Source organism: Neophocaena asiaeorientalis, unplaced genomic scaffold, assembly GCF_003031525.2.
Source record: "Neophocaena asiaeorientalis asiaeorientalis breed wild unplaced genomic scaffold, Neophocaena_asiaeorientalis_V1.1 scaffold197, whole genome shotgun sequence".
In the NCBI taxonomy this organism is placed as follows: domain Eukaryota; kingdom Metazoa; phylum Chordata; class Mammalia; order Artiodactyla; family Phocoenidae; genus Neophocaena; species Neophocaena asiaeorientalis.
Window position 1 is genome coordinate 543,555 of NW_020174703.1, and position 17,279 is coordinate 560,833.

Genomic DNA, 17,279 nt, shown 5'->3' on the forward strand with positions numbered 1-17,279 from the left:
GCTTTGTTATCAGGCATTGCAGTAATTCATGCTGTGATTTCATTTGTACTGCTAATGTTATGTTTTTTCATTAAGGCTTTAATTACCTCAAATATTTAATTAAAGCTGTGTTTTCAAGTATATGGCATAATGATCATAAAGATTAACTGTGTACTTACAAGTGTAGTCAAAATAAAAATAGAAATCCAGAGAGACTTATTTCGTGCCAGTCTCAGCATGATTATAATTTTCCAAAGTGATTTTCATGTTTGAAGAACTTTTTTTTGTTTGAACCTAATATTCTGTTTTAAAAAAAGAAAGCTTTTAAGGTAAAATCTAACATTTTTCCTTGATAGCTGCTTTAAGAGTAATGTTTCAAAGTGTGTAAAAGTAATTATTTGGACAGTGATTTTTTTTTTTTTAAAAACTGAAATCTTGACAAGAATGGAGCGGGGGAAACATAAAATGCTACCTTTGTAGTAGAGAATGAAGGGCCATTTTCCTTAAAAAGGTATATTTGAGATTTTTTACTCTGGCTCATAAGGGATGGGAAAAGGATCCATGATGTTCCTAGGAACTGCTGACCCAGTTGACATATGTTTGCAGTATGGTCTCCTGTGACTTCTAGAATAGGCATGGTCAGCTGCTATCTCTTCCTGTGCCTGCCTGTGCTTTCCCTTTACAACAGTCGTCACAAATAAATCTCTAATGCCTCTTTTCTTTCTAGGTTCTAAGGTTTATGATGGCTAGGGATTGTGGATGTTTGTTTGCTACTGCGTAATCGGTGCCTAATCAATAGTTACAGAATAAGTGATGCAAACAAGCAGAAAATGGGGATTTGTTCCCCAAAAGTAATTGTTTTGGTCATGGTGATGTTTGAAGCACTGTAGATCTTGAAATAAATTGTTAAAGAGCAATTGAATTAGCTTTACTATTATGGTCTAATTCATTATATATCTAGTAACTTCAATTATCCAAAATATTGTTTAAATGCTATACAATCCATCTTTTTTGGATAGTCATTTATTATATTTTATTTAAGAAATTATTTTGTACTTAAATTTTGTTCTTTGATATTTGGAAGTTATGAATTCTTCAAACAAAATAGTAGAGTTATACTCTACATATCTCAAAGCTTCCATAAGAAGTAAACATATTTTTCAAAGTTGATAATACAGGTAAAACTTTCCCGTGGATAGAAGTACCCAGACCTCACATTCTACCTCAGATCTGTAATTCATAATCTGCTGTGTGCCTCTTTGGCATTTCCACTGACCCCACCACTGACTGACTGGGAATGGGGTGTGGGGATGCTACTAATTGTGACTTACCACTGACTGGAGCAGAGACGTACTTTCGTTTATTCTTCATGGTGGATATAGGGATGGTTGAAGCATTTACAAAAGACTAAGGCTCCTGGATAACAAAGGAAATTAACATGAAGAGTAAATTAATTTCACTTACAAAAACCAAAGTCCTCACCATGGCCTACAAGGCCCTACGTTATCTGGCCTCTGATGGCGTTTCTGACTTCCTGTCCTTCTTCCCTGCTCCTGTCTCACTGGGTTTTACCACACTGGCTTCCTTGCCTTTGCCCCAGCTGTACTCTCTTGCCCCAGATATTTGCATAAGTACCTCCCTCCTTCAAGGCCTTGCTCAGACTTTACCTTCTTTCTCAGTGAAGCCTGCCCTGATCACCTTATGTAAAACTACAATCCATATCCTGCTCTACTTTATTCTGTAGTACCTAATCACCTCTAACGTATGATATAACCTATAATTTACTTATTTCTTATGTGTATTATATTGTTTGTCTCCTGTAACTAAAATGTAAGTTTAATAAGGGAAGGGTTTCTCTATCAGTTTTTGTTTTTCATTGTTGTTGTGGTTATTTAAATAAATAAGTGTATCTCAGGTACCTAGAACACTGGTGTATGGTATACAGAAGATGGTCAGTAACTGTTTGTTTAATAAAGAAGTCCAGATCCAAGAAAGCCAGGCCTAGACAGATGAAAAAACACCCTTTCTTGCCATCTAAGTTCTGTTTTTTAACCCTTCTTGGAATGATTGCCAGTGAAGAATGACTGTACTTGGTAGAAACCCTGACTCTACCCCATGGGAATGTGGCCCAGTTATGCTGTGGCTTTCTCTCTATATTCCCAAAATGGTGTTAATAGATGGTCTCATCATTTATACTAAGCAGTAGTTAAGCCTGGAACAGAAATGAGCTTTAGTGGTGGAGTGAATCGCTGAGATAATAGGACCAGTATAGTAGGTTTGTTCCTTTGTAACCTGCCCCAGGTTTGAGAAGTTCGTAGGAGTTAGGTGAATTAGGTTCTGGTTCTGACTGTAACCAATTCATTGTCTTATCTTATGACTCTGGACTTATGTTTCTTCAATAGTAAAATTGAACTGGATTGTATTTTTTTTCTAACTCTGTGAAGTTTAGCTATATCATCAGAAACATTTTAAGCTTTATAATTTAGGAACCCTCTTTCAAAATATGTTAGCGCTTAGGTTAATAATCATGTTACTATACTATGTTTAAGATTTATACTTGGTAAGGTGCTGCATATATAAAAACAGTTGAGCATACCAGTAGTGTCAAGAACCTAACAATCATTCTTTTCTTATGTAATTTCACAAGAAAAAACAAATTTGTGCTAATCCTTAGACTTCAGTTAACTAGAAAATTGAGTCTTTAGACATGATTGATAGATAACTCATGCTAGGATCTATCTCCCTCCTTGCTTTCTCTCTTCTTTCCCTTATTTCTTCTCTATCCTTCAGGTTATCTGCTGTACAGTTTCCCTTTTTTTTTTTTTTTTTTTTTAGAGAACAAAAGGATGATACTTTACAGGTATTTTTCAAAGTTTTTCTGGTGTGAAGTTTCCCTTTTTTTTTTTTTTTTGCTTAGAGAACAAAAGGATGATACTTTACAGGTATTTTTCAAGAATTTTGCTTTTTGAATATATATTTTATTCATCATTGTACCCCCTAGCATCCAGCAGATTGTCTTGTACATATAGATGCTCCTTAAGTGTTGCTTCGATGGATGAATTTGCTTTTATTTTTACCTCAATACTTAATTGACTCAAAGTGATTTTTTAATTTTTATTGTTTTAAGAAAGGTGACTCTTGTGATGGTGGGACTTGATAATGCTGGTAAAACGGCAACAGCAAAGGGAATCCAAGGAGGTAAGCTGAAAAAATTTATTATTAAATTACTCTGATTTATTTATTTAAATTGCTTTATTACATATTCATTGGGTACATATACTGTGTACTCTATTACTTTATATTCTTAGTATACTTGAGGCTAATGTGGTGAATAGACTCTGGCTTAATAGTACCAGCCTGTTATGTTTCAGATTTGAATGAATGCAGAGGCTCCTCGAGGTTTTTGATCAGCTAAGAGGGATCGCAGTAGGAAGGAAAAAGTAAAAAAAGGACATGCCCTTGCCTTTAAGGATCCCTATCTTCTACTTACATTTTCTTGGCCAGAATTTAGTCACAGGGCTACAGCTAAATGAAAGGGAGGTAGAAATACAGTTAGCCAGCACAGTTCTCTTCGCATTTTTTGATTTTTTTTTCAACATGATGTGTAATTTTTACAGTTACATTAAAGATACATTAAAGGGTTTTATGTCATTTATATTACATCTCATTGGATGTATTTATTTAGTCTTAATTTAATGCTTTGTAACTACAATATAGAGGTACTATACTAGTGAGTTTGTTGTGTACCCAGAAGATGTAGCACGAGCCAGGCATCTTGAGGGTATGAATTGGGAGAAAACCTAACATATATTTGTTCCTGAAAATGGATTTTGCAACTAGATATCATGCATGACAGATAGGAAGCTTTTATTTATGGAAATTCATGAAAGAAAATTGACACCTTGAAAAATGTGCTGTTGGAGAAAAACATTTTGTCACCCCCAATTAGTTGCAAACTATATATTATTGTTTGAGGAGGCTTCTAAAGCCTTTTTGTACCCCTCATGCTGTCACCTAGGTTATATCCTTGCAAAGCACTCACTGTCACCATCTAAACCAACGGTTTGCAAACTTCTTCTGTAAAGATCCATATAGTAAATATTTTAGACTTTGAGAGTCATATGGTCCCTTTCCCAGCTACACAGCTCTGACATAGTAGTGCAGAAGTAGCCATAGAAAATATGTAAGCAAACGAGCGTGGCCATGTTCCAATGAAACTTTATTTATAGACCCTAAAATTTGATGTGTTATGAAACATTATCCTTGGGTTTTTTTTGGAAATTATTTTAAAATGTAAAACACATGCTTAGCTTGAGGACCATGTGAAAACAGGTGGCCAGCCAGATTTGGCCTGCAGGCCATGAAACCTTATCTAAACGTTTTCTCTTTCATTCCTTCAAAGCCTTATGTTCAAGGGAGCAGGATCCAGGAATGTGCTAATCAGACTGTCTAATTATTTGTGTGTACTTAGAACAGACTCTTTTGATCAGGCCTTTTTCTTCTGAATCCCACCTCCATTAGTTTCTTTTTCTGAGTTTAGAAAATCTTCAAAGTGTCACATCATGAACAAAAAGTCAAAGCTGCCTTCAACTTTGAGCTCCCCTCTGGCTCTGTTTTTGTTTTTCATTTCATATTTACTCTTCAGCCTACTCCAGTGACTGATTTCTTACCATTTTTCTTTTTTAAAGATTCCAGTTATATAGAACGACTTGAAGTTTTTCAAATTGAGCCTTTTGATACCTTTGTGATTTTGTTTATGCTGTTCCCACTTGCCTTATTAAAGAGAATATCAACTTATCCTTAAAGATATTATCTACTTATCTCTAAAGATGCTTGTTTGTCGTATAGTCTCCTTCTTTATGAAGTTTCTTCTGATCTCCTGCTGCCCTCACCCCTTACCACCACCGTCAGTACAATTGACCACATCCTCTGTTTATGTCTACTCTTATCTGTATCTACTTGTATAGCTACTTAATCGCCCCTCTTTTTATGTATTACTCTACCTCTCCAGACTATAAATTCCCCAAGGGCAGTTTTACTTATTTTGGTGTCCCAGTTCAGGCCATGCTTTAGTAGGCAGTCTTCCTAAAACATTTCTCCCATGGCTTCTCTTAGCTTATTTCTGTTTTGTTTTTTATTAAAAATTAAAAAAAATTTTTTATTGTATATTTCCTCCTTTCTTTTGAGATAATCTTCCTCTCCTACTGTGTTGCCGTTGTCTGTGTCCAATATAATATAATTTTATTATAGCTTCCTAATCTAAGAGTACTTTCCCTATCTTGAGGTTCCTTCAATCAGCTTCTCTTCTTCATGGCTGTCAAAGTGATTGCATTAATAGGATATAGGTTCAGTTGTGCTAACAAATAAGCCTAAAATAACAGTGGTTTAATAAAATAGTTTATTTCTCTCTCATATTACAGCACAGGGAAAAGTAGTCTAGGGCTGGCATAGCAGCTCTCTGGTATTAGAGACTCAAGTTCCTTCTCCTATTTGCTTTGCCATTCCTAGTGTTCTCCCTTGCCTACCTGGTCCAAGGTGTCTCACTACTACATGTGCATTTCAGCTGGAAGGAAGAAGTAAAGGACAAAGGGAGGCTGTCCTTCTCTTTTTTTTAAAGTATGTGAACCAGAAGCTACCACATCACTGCAGTTCATAGGCCATTAGCTAGAACCCGTGGTGTTCCAGAGCTGGTTGCTACTTGCTGTTATTGGCTCATATCAGGCAAGGAGAGCCAGTTAGGCACCTCTCCTCCAAACTCTATGTTCAGGTGCCTCATATTGGTAATTTGAAATAGTCCACAGCAGTATTATTTACACCATGACAATTGGAAAACACTACCTATCAGAGTTCCACAGCCTCCAAAGCCAGTTAAACATTTAACAGTATACCACCAGCACATTATCTAGAACCTGTTCTCATGGCCACCCCTAGCTGCCATAGAGACTGGGGATTGCATTCTTTATCCTGAACAGCCATGTGCTCAGCTAAAAAATCCAGGACTCTCTGACTTTCCAGTATTGTTTCCTAATAGCTCTAAGGAACTGTTGTTATTTTGGGTGGGAAAATTCTTTGTGTAAATTGGTCCCTAGCATTGTTGACATTAACACATCTTTATTATATTGTAGTTATTTGTTTATGTATATATTTCTTCTTTTTCCATCTATATAAGTGCTCTATAAGATCAGAAAATATTAATAAATTTTATTAATCTTTGTATATCTAGGACCTTGCATAGTACTTAGCATATAACATAAGCTCAATAAATAGTTATTGATTATATATTTTCATTTTATCTTGAACTTTCTAGGCATTGTCTTAACACATATGCTTTACTGAAATCCTCAGGATTAGGGACCATATGTGTTTGAACGCCTGGTTCTTGTATGATGCCTGATTTATAACAGGCCCTCAATAAATGATTACAAGCATGGATGGATGGGTAAATATATGAAAGAATGGACATAACGATAGCAGCTTCAGCTGTCCTAGCAGTCTGGTGTTGCAGTATTGAGCAGTTATATGCTTTGTACTGAGTGCTAAGGATACAAAGATAGTTACCAGCTATTGGGAAGGTATAGGCTATTGTGGAGACCAGCAAGAACACAGAATATTACAATAGATGGTGTAGATGATACTGAAAGTAGGAAGGAATCATCAGAGAAGGATTTACAGAAAAGGTCGTAACCTGAACATTTAGTCTTGAGTCTTGAAACACAGAATCATGAGTAGGAGCCAGAGGAAAGAATAGAGAAATTGGGGAGGGTGTTCCATGTATCAAAAGAAACAGTCTTTTAAAGTCCTGAATACCTGAATTTGAGTCCTGGCTCTGTCTACCATGTAACCTTGAAAAAATTACTTAATATGAATTGGTTTCCTGGGAATAGTGCCATCATTTTATCTGTTCCCCTGCTTGGAATTTTATTCTCCTTTCTTTGTTATAATTTTTTTGTCTTTTAAGACTTTACTCCTGTTTCATTTCCTCTCTGAAGGCTTTCTAGGCCATGACTCACTTCTAGCTCCTCTTTACCCTTTTTCTCTTGAATGCCCTCCATCTTAGTTTGGGCTGCTATAACAGAATACCATAGACTTAGTGGTTTAAACAACAGGTATTTCTCACAGTTCTGGAGGCTAGGAGCTGCAGTTAGGGAGCCAGTATGGTCGGGTACGTAGTGAGGGCCCTCTTCTTGGTTTACAGACAGCCATCTTCTCACTTGTATCCTCATGTGGTGGAAAGAGAGAGAGGAAACAAGCTCTCTTATGTCTCTTCTTATAAGGGCACTAATTCCATCATGGGGGTTCAATCCTGGTGACCTCACCTAAACCTAATTACCTCCCAAAGGCCCTACCTCCAAATACCATCACATTGGGGATTAGGGTTTCAACAGATGAGTTTTGGCAGGAACATAAAAGTGCAGTTCATAATACCTTCACACTGTGCTCTCCAGACTTGTTTGTAGAACATATAGGTTCTTGTGTTATTCCCATTAATGGGAATAACACAGTTCTCTCTGAATTGTACTGGATATTCTTTGAGGACAGCAACCCTTTTTTATTCATCTTTGCATTCTAATGCCTAACAAAGTCCTGGTACTGAGTAGGTATTATGTATGTGTTATTTCCCTTATCCCTTCCTCAGGATAGTTGATTTATTTTCACTGATAATTTCCTGGGGGTACCTTTCAAATCATACTCAAAGACAGCTGCCTATTTTAACTGTGAAGCCAGTTCTGGCCTGGACTAGATCCACATTTTTAAATATCTAGTTTAATTCTGTTTTTGGAATATATGGCTGCTTATATTGCTTCTAAATTTGCCTTTTTCTCCTTCTAGATAAGGCAGGTCTTTTAAAAATTTGACTTGTGATGTCTATTAACTTTCTAGAGAGCTGTGTAAACTGCATTAAGATGCTTGCTGAAAGGGAATGGTACGTTGCAAGTCTGTTTCTCTGTCACACCTAAGCCTAACAGCAAATGCCTCTCAAATTTATCTTTTTTTTTTTTTTTTTGCGGTACGTGGGCCTCTCACTGTTGTGGCCTCTCCCGTTGCGGAGTACAGGCTCCGGACGCGTAGGTTCAGTGGCCATGGCTCACGGGCCCAGCTGCTCCGCGGCATGTGGGATCTTCCCGGACCGGGGCACAAACCCATGTCCCCTGCATCGGCAGGTAGACTCTCAACCACTGCGTCACTAGGGAAGCCCTCAAATTTATCTTTGTAATAGCAAATGTTTTGCTGAATGTGGGAATGATAAGACCTTCTAAACCAGTGTTGTTCAGTAGAGCTATTGCAATGATGGACATGTTCTATATTGGCTCTGTCCAGTAGGGTGGGCCACCAGCCACATGTGACTTTTGAGCACTTGAAATACAGCTTGAACAACTGAGGAGCTGAATTTTTTTATTTTATTTAAGTTTAATTGATTTAAGTTTTAAAAGCCTCATGTAGTTTGGTGGCCACTGTATTGACCGTGCAGCTGTAAACAAAGTACAGTGGAGTAATATTTGTTGTGAATGCCAATGATGAAGAGAGAATGGAAGAGACAGGCATGAAGTTTGAACTCTTCTCTGTAACCACTGAGTCACTTGGTTCTGTTAATCTTTCATGAGTTCTCTCTTGCCATTCTTCTATTTTTATTTTCATACCTCTCCAAAAAGTGGCTATCACTCTCATTTTCAGTCTGTTCTAGAGACTTTTGCAAAGATGAATCTGAAGAAAGACTACTTAAGTCACCTTAATTATGTTATTGGTCTGCTAAAATTTCTTCCGTGGCTCCTAATTCTCTATCTTCAGAACCCTCTTCATTGTACATTCAGGCTTAAGGGTTTGCTCCAACTACAGTGTTCAACTTGTGCGTGCATCTTGCTTTTACCATTTCTATTACTTAGGTCACTCATCTGACTGTCTAAATCCTACCGAGCTTTAAGGTCTGGGTCCCAGCTCCTAGTTCAAGTCTTGAACCTTAGTGATCTTTTTAATCTTCTACTGTCATTACCTCTCTGGCAGTTATAATTGTATACATCCTGTACCTTCTTCTTTGTGCTGTCATATGCAGAAGTCCAAAGAAATTCAATTATAAATTTATGAGAATATCCTGTATTCTATTCTTGTAGAAGAAAATAAAATCTACTCTTTGTATTTGCAAGCTGTCCTTAAAAGTCTCTTTATTGCAGTTATAGATTTAATTCAGTTAATTAAAAAAGAAAGGTCCTATACTCTTCATAGCTTCTCCCATTATTTGGTTGTTCTAGACTATTCTCTAAATGTTTAGTTTTTCTTTATAACTCCACAGAGGTTGTAATGGTTCTTGGGGATGGCTGTGGTGTTGAAGGTTGAAATTTTTATTGTTTTAACTTGGGGAGTCAGTGGCCTTAAAGGCAAGAGTTCATTTGTTTATTCTACAGATCCTTATTAAGTACCCGTTATATGGTGGGCATTAGTTTAGGAACTGGGGTTATATCAATAAAAACAAACAAGCAAACAAAAAAAACAGACAGAAATTCCTATCTGCAAGGAGTGTAAATTCTAGTTGGATATTTTATAGTATCTACCTTTCCCCCAAATCAATGTGCTTAGATGTAATGCTTATTGTGTAAGCAAATAATAAACATTCTATTTAGTACTAGAGTATGATGAATAACACATTTATGTCATTTAAGTTGTGAAGTTAAATTAGTGTTATTAATTTAAGGTCTAAAGATTCTTTCTTTTATATCATTTGAAACAGAGTATCCTGAAGATGTAGCACCTACCGTTGGATTTTCCAAAATTGACCTTAGACAAGGAAAGTTTGAAGTCACCATCTTTGACTTGGGAGGTGGAAAAAGAATTCGGGGAATCTGGAAGAATTACTATGCTGAATCTTACGGAGTAATATTTGTTGTGGATTCGAGTGATGAAGAGAGAATGGAAGAGACAAAAGAGACAATGTCAGAAGTGATAAGACATCCTAGGATATCGGGAAAGCCTATATTGGTGTAAGTAATGTTGGTGTCATTGTAAACGTAGAGACAGCAGCATTAAGTCATTAAATAAATTTACCTAAGTTACAAAATACTGAATAAGCTAAATTGTCACACCCTCGTATGATAAAATGTATGTAATTTACTGGGAGTTGTTAATATACCAAGGCCTTATTATAATGCTATCTGTAGAGGTTAAGCACAGAGGCTATGTAATGAAGAAATCTTATAATTAGATCTCCTGGGTTTTCAAATGTAAACTCTTTGTTTTATGTGATCATTTACTTTTGTCAGATTTTGAAAATGGTCTATTAACACGGTTCTAAAATGTTTTTCAATTTATTTTCCTCTTTTAATAACTTATTTATGTTTTGCCTCTGTCCTTTTTTTCTTGAAGAGTATTCTTGTTTGAAAGTTATTTAGATGGTTTATTCTTTTAATGCCATGTTGATTTCTCAGTTTTTACTACTATATTTCCGAACTGAACATGTGATCTGTGCCATTATCAACTTAGTTGTATGCTTAGCATCATTTTGTCCAGCTGCCTAAACATTTTAAAAAAATTAAGTGACAAAGGACTTTTGCACTACCCGCCCTCATAGCATTTCTGCATAGTAAACACCAGATGGTGCTATAACTTTGAGACATAGTAAAGTGAAAGTAGTTTAAATTGCTCTTAAAATTGGAGTAAGTGGAATGTGTGTTTTGCCTTCTTGTCCCTTTTCCCTCGTTCTTGTGTTTCATTACTAACGATTAAAAAAAACCCCAAGCAACCTATCACATGGCTAACTGAGAAATTGTAAGACAGAGTTCCTTAGTGATCCTCAGTAATAAATGAACATTTTTAAATGAGGCAGTTTGGAAGCTCTGATTACAAAAAGTAAAACTTTATTGTATCATTTACTGTTAAGCTTATACTGTTTAATTTTTATACATTTAACTAATTAAAGAAGTTATTTGATATATATATAATTAATTCTCACCTTTATTGAATATGAAATAGATTTTAATAGATATGTATACAAAGAGTAAACTTTGTTGAACCCATAGACTAAATTAGTCTCTATAAATGTTTAAGCATAGAACCAGTGACTTCTAAAGCAAAAAGTATTAATGACTGATGTTCATTTGTAAAATAATTGAGTGTGCTTTTTTTAACCCAATAGTTATTTATTTAATTTATTCTTTTATTCATGTATTCTCTCATGCATTTATTCATTCATACATGTACTAATTCGACAAATATTTATTGAACATCCACTGTGTGCTAGACATTGTTCTGGTGATAGGGATACCTTTGGGAACAAAAACAAAACTCCATGTATGATCTCAGGAACTTACATTCTAGGGGGTGATACACAATAAATGTAATAAATAAATTGTACATTAGGTGATAAGTATATTGAAAACAAAGCAGGTAAAAGAAGATCAGGAATCCTATGGTGGTGGTGGTGACAGGGGCATGTTACTCTTAAAATTAGGATAATCATACTAGGTCATATTGAGAACATGACACTGGAGGTAAGAGAGTCAGTCATGCAGATAGATGTATGTGGCAAAGCCCTGAGGCAGAGGCATGCAGTTTGTGTCTGCAGTGTTTACTGAATAATCCAATGTCAGCAAGATATCTGCTTTCAGTTCTGTCACCTCTCTCAGCTAGTGAATTTCCAGAATTGGAAAAAAAAAAAAAAAACAACTCACAACTAGGATGATTGCTCACCATTATAATTTCATAGTCAGTGCGATCTCACAAAGACATGGGAATTAATTAGGGATCAATAATATGTTTATGAAATATGGAATGGTTTGCCTTTTGATGAGTTTTTCTCAAAGGAGTTTTACAACCATAGAATTTTTATTAATAAAGGTAAACTTTTTGAGATGTGTGTGCTTCAGAAATATACAAAATTTACTAAAAAGTAAATATTCTCTTTTTTTTTTTTTTGGCCACACTGCACGGCCTGTAGGATCCTAGTTCCCCAACCAGAGATCGAACTCACGCCCCCTGCATTGGGAGCGCAGGGTCCCAAGCACTGGACTGTCAGGGAAGTCCCAAAAAGTACATATTCTTAATAAATTTAGAAGATGTAGGAAAGAATGAGGTTAAAAAAAAAATGATTGACCTATCATGCAGAGCCAACCACTGCTATCATTTTGATGAGTTTCCTGTGCATATTTTTGTAAAACATGTAACGTATGCAGTGTTCATATAATACATAAAATTTTCTATCCCACTCTTTTTTCTGTTTATAAATCCATCTTGAATATCCACCCTAGTCCCATATTTGGAAGTTCTCCTGTTTACCTTTTTCTCTCTGACCTACAATTAATTTGTCTTTTTGATGTTACTATCTTAATATCGTTTGAGTCTCTTTATTCCTCTCTATTCCCTTTAATGTTACCTCCTTTCAGCCTTTCTTCACTTCTCCCTTGTGTTACTGATTACTCTCCTAACCAGTCTCCCTGGTACCAGTCTTGCCTATTCTCTAAGCTCTCCTCTACATTGCTAGCAGGAGCCCTTTTCTTTATTTGATATTTTTCAAATTACAAAATTGGTACATGCTTTAATAAGTGAAACAATGCAAGAATAGGTAAAGTACTTGAGAGCTCTGTTTTAAATCCAAATTTGATCATTTTACTTTTCCTCTGCTCAGAGTCCTTCAGGTTGCCTCCATAGCTCCACACAGATAGGAAAGTCTGTGTTTTAACTGAACCTAGCACATAATAGGTATGGCATTGAAAAGTCCATTGGATAGTAAGTGGGAGGGGCGTCCAGTAGAGCCCTAGTAAGCTGAGTGCTAGGGGCTAGTGGGTGTGGAGATGTGGAGGCTACCTGAATTAGGAGGCTGGCTACAGTCCTCCTTGTTGCACATAGCTGCTTCCTTCCTGCCCACGGACATTTGGACCTCTCATCTGCGAAATTCTATAATGGCATCTAATTTCTTCCGATCACCACTTGTCTGTCTGAGCCTAAACTAGTTGATTTAGGACCTACAAAGCCTCTCAGAACTCACTTCAACCCCTTGATAATTTTCTCTTCCCACCCTCTAATAATGAGCAAACAGAGGACAACAACAGACCTCTGAGAAGATTCAGTCATTCAACAGAAGGAAAGAAACCTGAAGAATTATTATCTTGTCTGTAATCATGAAATTACAAATTGGTAGAGCAGGATTCATTCATGCTATGGGAAGCAGAGTAGATGACCACGATAGCAGGTCCTGGACACTCTAGCTCTGCCTGACCTGATTCTGCACAGCAGTCTGACAGCATGTGTCATTGCAAATGAAGCCTCAGTCACATTTCACTTTATGTCACAGATGTGAGGGTTCTCTTGAAAGGTCAGAGTCGTAGATCACTAGGCTTCGGTGTTTTATTAGCTCGGAATTTCTGTTTGGCAGTTCTCTAGTATTTACTGCTTAATCAGCATAATATTCCAGTCAAAATCTCTGAAATAAATGGTGAAAAGGTGAAAAAACATGGGTTTAGAGAGAAGACAGAGAATCTGAAACCTGGATTCTAAAAGTTGTGTATTTGTTTATGACCCTGACAAGTCACTTTACTTCTTTGGACTCAGTGGTTAAATGACTCTTCTTTAATAAAAGTAACTGTAAAATATAGTAATTCTGGGATTGTATTCAGCTGTGTATTATAATGTGGACCTTAGTATAGTCTATGCCAAGAATCCATTTTGGTAGAGAGGTAAAAGTGATTTGTATTCCTTCTAAAGAAAGTAAAAATGGATGCCATGCAAATATTTGGCTCTGTTATCATGCTGAGTTGTTTATTTACCTAGAATAGAAAGTCTTTTTTCTCTCATGTCTACTATAGGTTAACTTGAACCTCTACTCTGATTAATTAAGGTATGAATTATATTACCTACCCTCACATTCCCCCCACCACATACATACTCTTGCTTTAACCATTTATAATTTAATTATTTATTAAAAGCTCTAATACTAGATAGTCTTGACAGATAAAGAAGACCTTTCCAAAAGAAAAAGTAAACAACTTTTGCAGTGGTATAAGTAGCACTGAAATCAGTAGTAATTTCAAAATTTAAGCTCAACATCCACCGTAGAAAATTTCCATTAATAATACAAGGTACTATTTGTTGATTCCTTGTGGAAAGGGCTGAGCTAGGAGGTATTTTAAACATTTTAACCTATTGAAATTTTCAGCAGCCCAAGGTTACACCAATGTTATGTAAGAAGGCACATGGTCTTTCTGCATCTCTTCTTTCTAGTACAGTCTTGAAAGTTGCCCTCAGAGCGATTGTAAATTACCCTTCATTTTTGGTGGTTGAATCTCCTAATCCTTATAACTGAAATAACTCTGGAGATCCATAGGCTAAAATTTCCTCCCAGGATAATAACAATTCTACTTGTGTTAGCATACTTGAACTCTTGGAGTGATGCCACTTTCTCTGTCTGCTTTTTATACTGTCTGCTTTTCTGTGGAGTTATATGACCTAACTTAACTTTTGGTCAGACCTCACAAATTAGATGCTTCACAACAAAAATGTATAGGAGTTTCACTCAGGGAAGAAAACATAATATCTCATATATGATTTGGCTAGATGTTATGAACATTTCAGTAAAAAAAAGTTTGACCTGGAGGTCTTTGCACCGTGGGTGGCTTCCCAAGACCCTCTGAAATCACATACACAATTCTGAGTGCATGTGTATTTTTCTTGGGAGTAGATTCTAGCTCTCATCAAATTCCTAAAGGATTTCATGGCCAAAGAGGTTAAATAAAAACATGGCAGTGAGTTTTTATATTAGGAGAAATAATAAGCAGGGTTTTATTATTAATAATTTTTTTTATTGATATCGGACTTTTGTCTCCACCCTCTATATGCCTATTTGACTCACCTTTCTTCTAGACAGTATTACAGGAAACTGTTAGTTTGCAAGTTTCTTTGAGTCATATTCTTTCTTATAAGTGCCCAAGAGAAGTTAATTAGGTTATGGGTTATCCTAATACTGTTCTTAGAATTTGAGTCAAATGGACTTTCATGAGTCAGACCTTTCAATAAGAAATAGGAGAACCTGGGTCCTTTTTAGAATTCTGGAAACCCATAAGTATGAAAGTATGGACTACCTATGTCACTTAATCACTTGATCCTTAGTTGTAGTGGTGGGTCCCTTAATTTACTATTTTTACCATCTGAAACCCCTACTCACTTTATTTATAGGGTCCATTGTCTTAAGATTTCTTTTCTTTCAGCGCAAACTTACCAAGCTGTCATCTTCATCAACTTCATTTAGTTATACTGTTGACTCACCTCTACATTTCCTTACTGAGGGCTTCCTTTTGTCTGTAATGGCATCCAGCTTCACTAACAGCAGCTGTAGTTTACAGTAAAGCTTCTCAGCTGGTTGACTTCCTAGGTAATTCATGCACAAAGAGCCTGTAGAGGTTCCCATCCTTTCCCTCCCCTGTCCCAGCACACTCTATTGTAAAACAAAATAACGAAGAAAAACCTGCCGACAGTGTCATCAGACGGCAAGATGTTATCCAGGGATCACCTGTATCAGCATCAGACCAGACCTGCTGTATTTTTTAGGGTGGGGCCAAGGATGTCTCTGGCTTTTTCACAGGTTCTCCAGATCTCTCTGCTGCACAGCAGAAATTGAGATCTACTGGTGCAGGGGAAAGCATGGGCTTTGAAGTCAGCCAGGCCTTGAGTAGGTTACTTAATCTTCCCCAGCTTCTATGTCTCCACTTGTAAATAAGGATTTTAATACTTCTGTTGTCCTGTGAATTCTAAAATAATGTATTTAAAGCATCTCATTCAGTGCTTTACTAGTTTTCTGTGCATGCGATGGTGGATATGAATAGTTACTATTGATGATATGCTGTGTCTAGGTAGAGATGAATTAGGAGAGCTAGTTTTAAAGTGGCATATGTGAATTCAAGCTACATGAAGCTTTTGATTACAGAAAATGACATGGCTTAGTGGGTAAGAATAGGAACCCAAGTGCTCAAAATAATTATTGCATACTTTCTGAACCAGTAGATTCCTAATAGAGTGCCTCCGATGCTTAAGAATTTTTTCTTTTAAGGAAAAAATGGCTACTTTTAGTGCCTATTGTGTGTGAATAAACAAAATGTTCAGCAGCTAATTAAATATGTTTATGTTGCTTAGGTTAGGGTGCTTTTGAAATATAACAATGAAAATTGTATGTGATATATTGCTCTGCTATGAATCTTTCTGTGATTAAGTCTTGCTTTAAAAGCAGTATGTTTAGATATAACTGCTACTAGAAAATTACTATTTTCTGAACCCATCTGGATATAATTATGCTAATGAATATTAAATAGTACTCGATATTTTCAGTTTTCATGATAAACAATTTAGGAACAATTATGAACAAGTATCAGTAAGGCACTACATTAAAGGATATAGCACAAGTTTTGAAGGGACAGAAGAAATATCTCTCAACCACCTGATTTAGCTGGGGAGTTTATCACGAGTTTTAAATTTATCTTTTTTTATAATGTTCCTTAAACATTTGAAGCTGACCTGTGGGAAACATCTTTTTCTCCGGTAATGCTTGTAACTGACACAGTAGAAAACTCTTCAATTTCTTTATATTTTATAAGTTAAAAATTATTTAATAGTGTTAGGAGACATATATATACATACACATATATAGTCATATTCCTGTTCACATAAGAATTCTCTCATTTTCCCATCACCAAATTTGCTCAGTTATCTGCTTTTATTCCTTTGTCTTCCCTCCTGTAATATGGAAGAAGTGTTTCTGCTCCTGTCCAAGATCCCACCCCTTTCTACTATTGTATTGGGTTGGCCAAAAGGTTCTTTCGGTTTTTTACGTAAGATGGCTCTAGTAGCGCTTATTAGTTGTCTTTAACTTCATTCGAAGCAGTTTTGTTAGATTGTGTGTGACAGCTGTCATATCAGGGTGCATTAAAAAAAAAACTTATGAAAATTGGTGAATTTTTGTGTAGCCATTTTAATATTGAAGACGGAAGGAAAAAAGCAACATTTTCGGCGTATTATGCTTTGTTATTTCAAAAAAAGGTAAAAATGCAACCGAAACGCAAAAAAAGATTTGTGCAGTGTATGGAGAAGGTGCTGTGACTGATCAAATGTGTCAAAAGTGGTTTGCGAAGTTTAGTGCTGGAGATTTCTTGCTGGACGATGCTCCGCTGTTGGGTAGACCAGTTGAAGTTGATAGTGATCAAATCGAGACATTAACTGAGAACAACCAACATTATACCACTTGGGAGACAGCCGACATACTCAAAATATCCAAATAAAGCGTTGAAATCATTTGTACCAGCTTGGTTATGTTAATCGCTTTGATGTTTTAG

General features: G+C 36.1%; 1 protein-coding gene across 1 annotated transcript in view; it reads left to right on the plus strand.

Annotated features, from left to right (window-relative positions):
* Positions 1 to 17,279, plus strand: part of ARL13B (ARF like GTPase 13B) — a 78,555-nt gene that overhangs the window by 12,520 nt on the left and 48,756 nt on the right. Inside the window, exons 2-3 of the mRNA XM_024759257.1 lie at positions 3,107 to 3,177; positions 9,701 to 9,950. Of these exons, the coding sequence (XP_024615025.1) occupies positions 3,107 to 3,177; positions 9,701 to 9,950 (321 nt within the window). The remainder of the gene's footprint in view (positions 1 to 3,106; positions 3,178 to 9,700; positions 9,951 to 17,279) is intronic.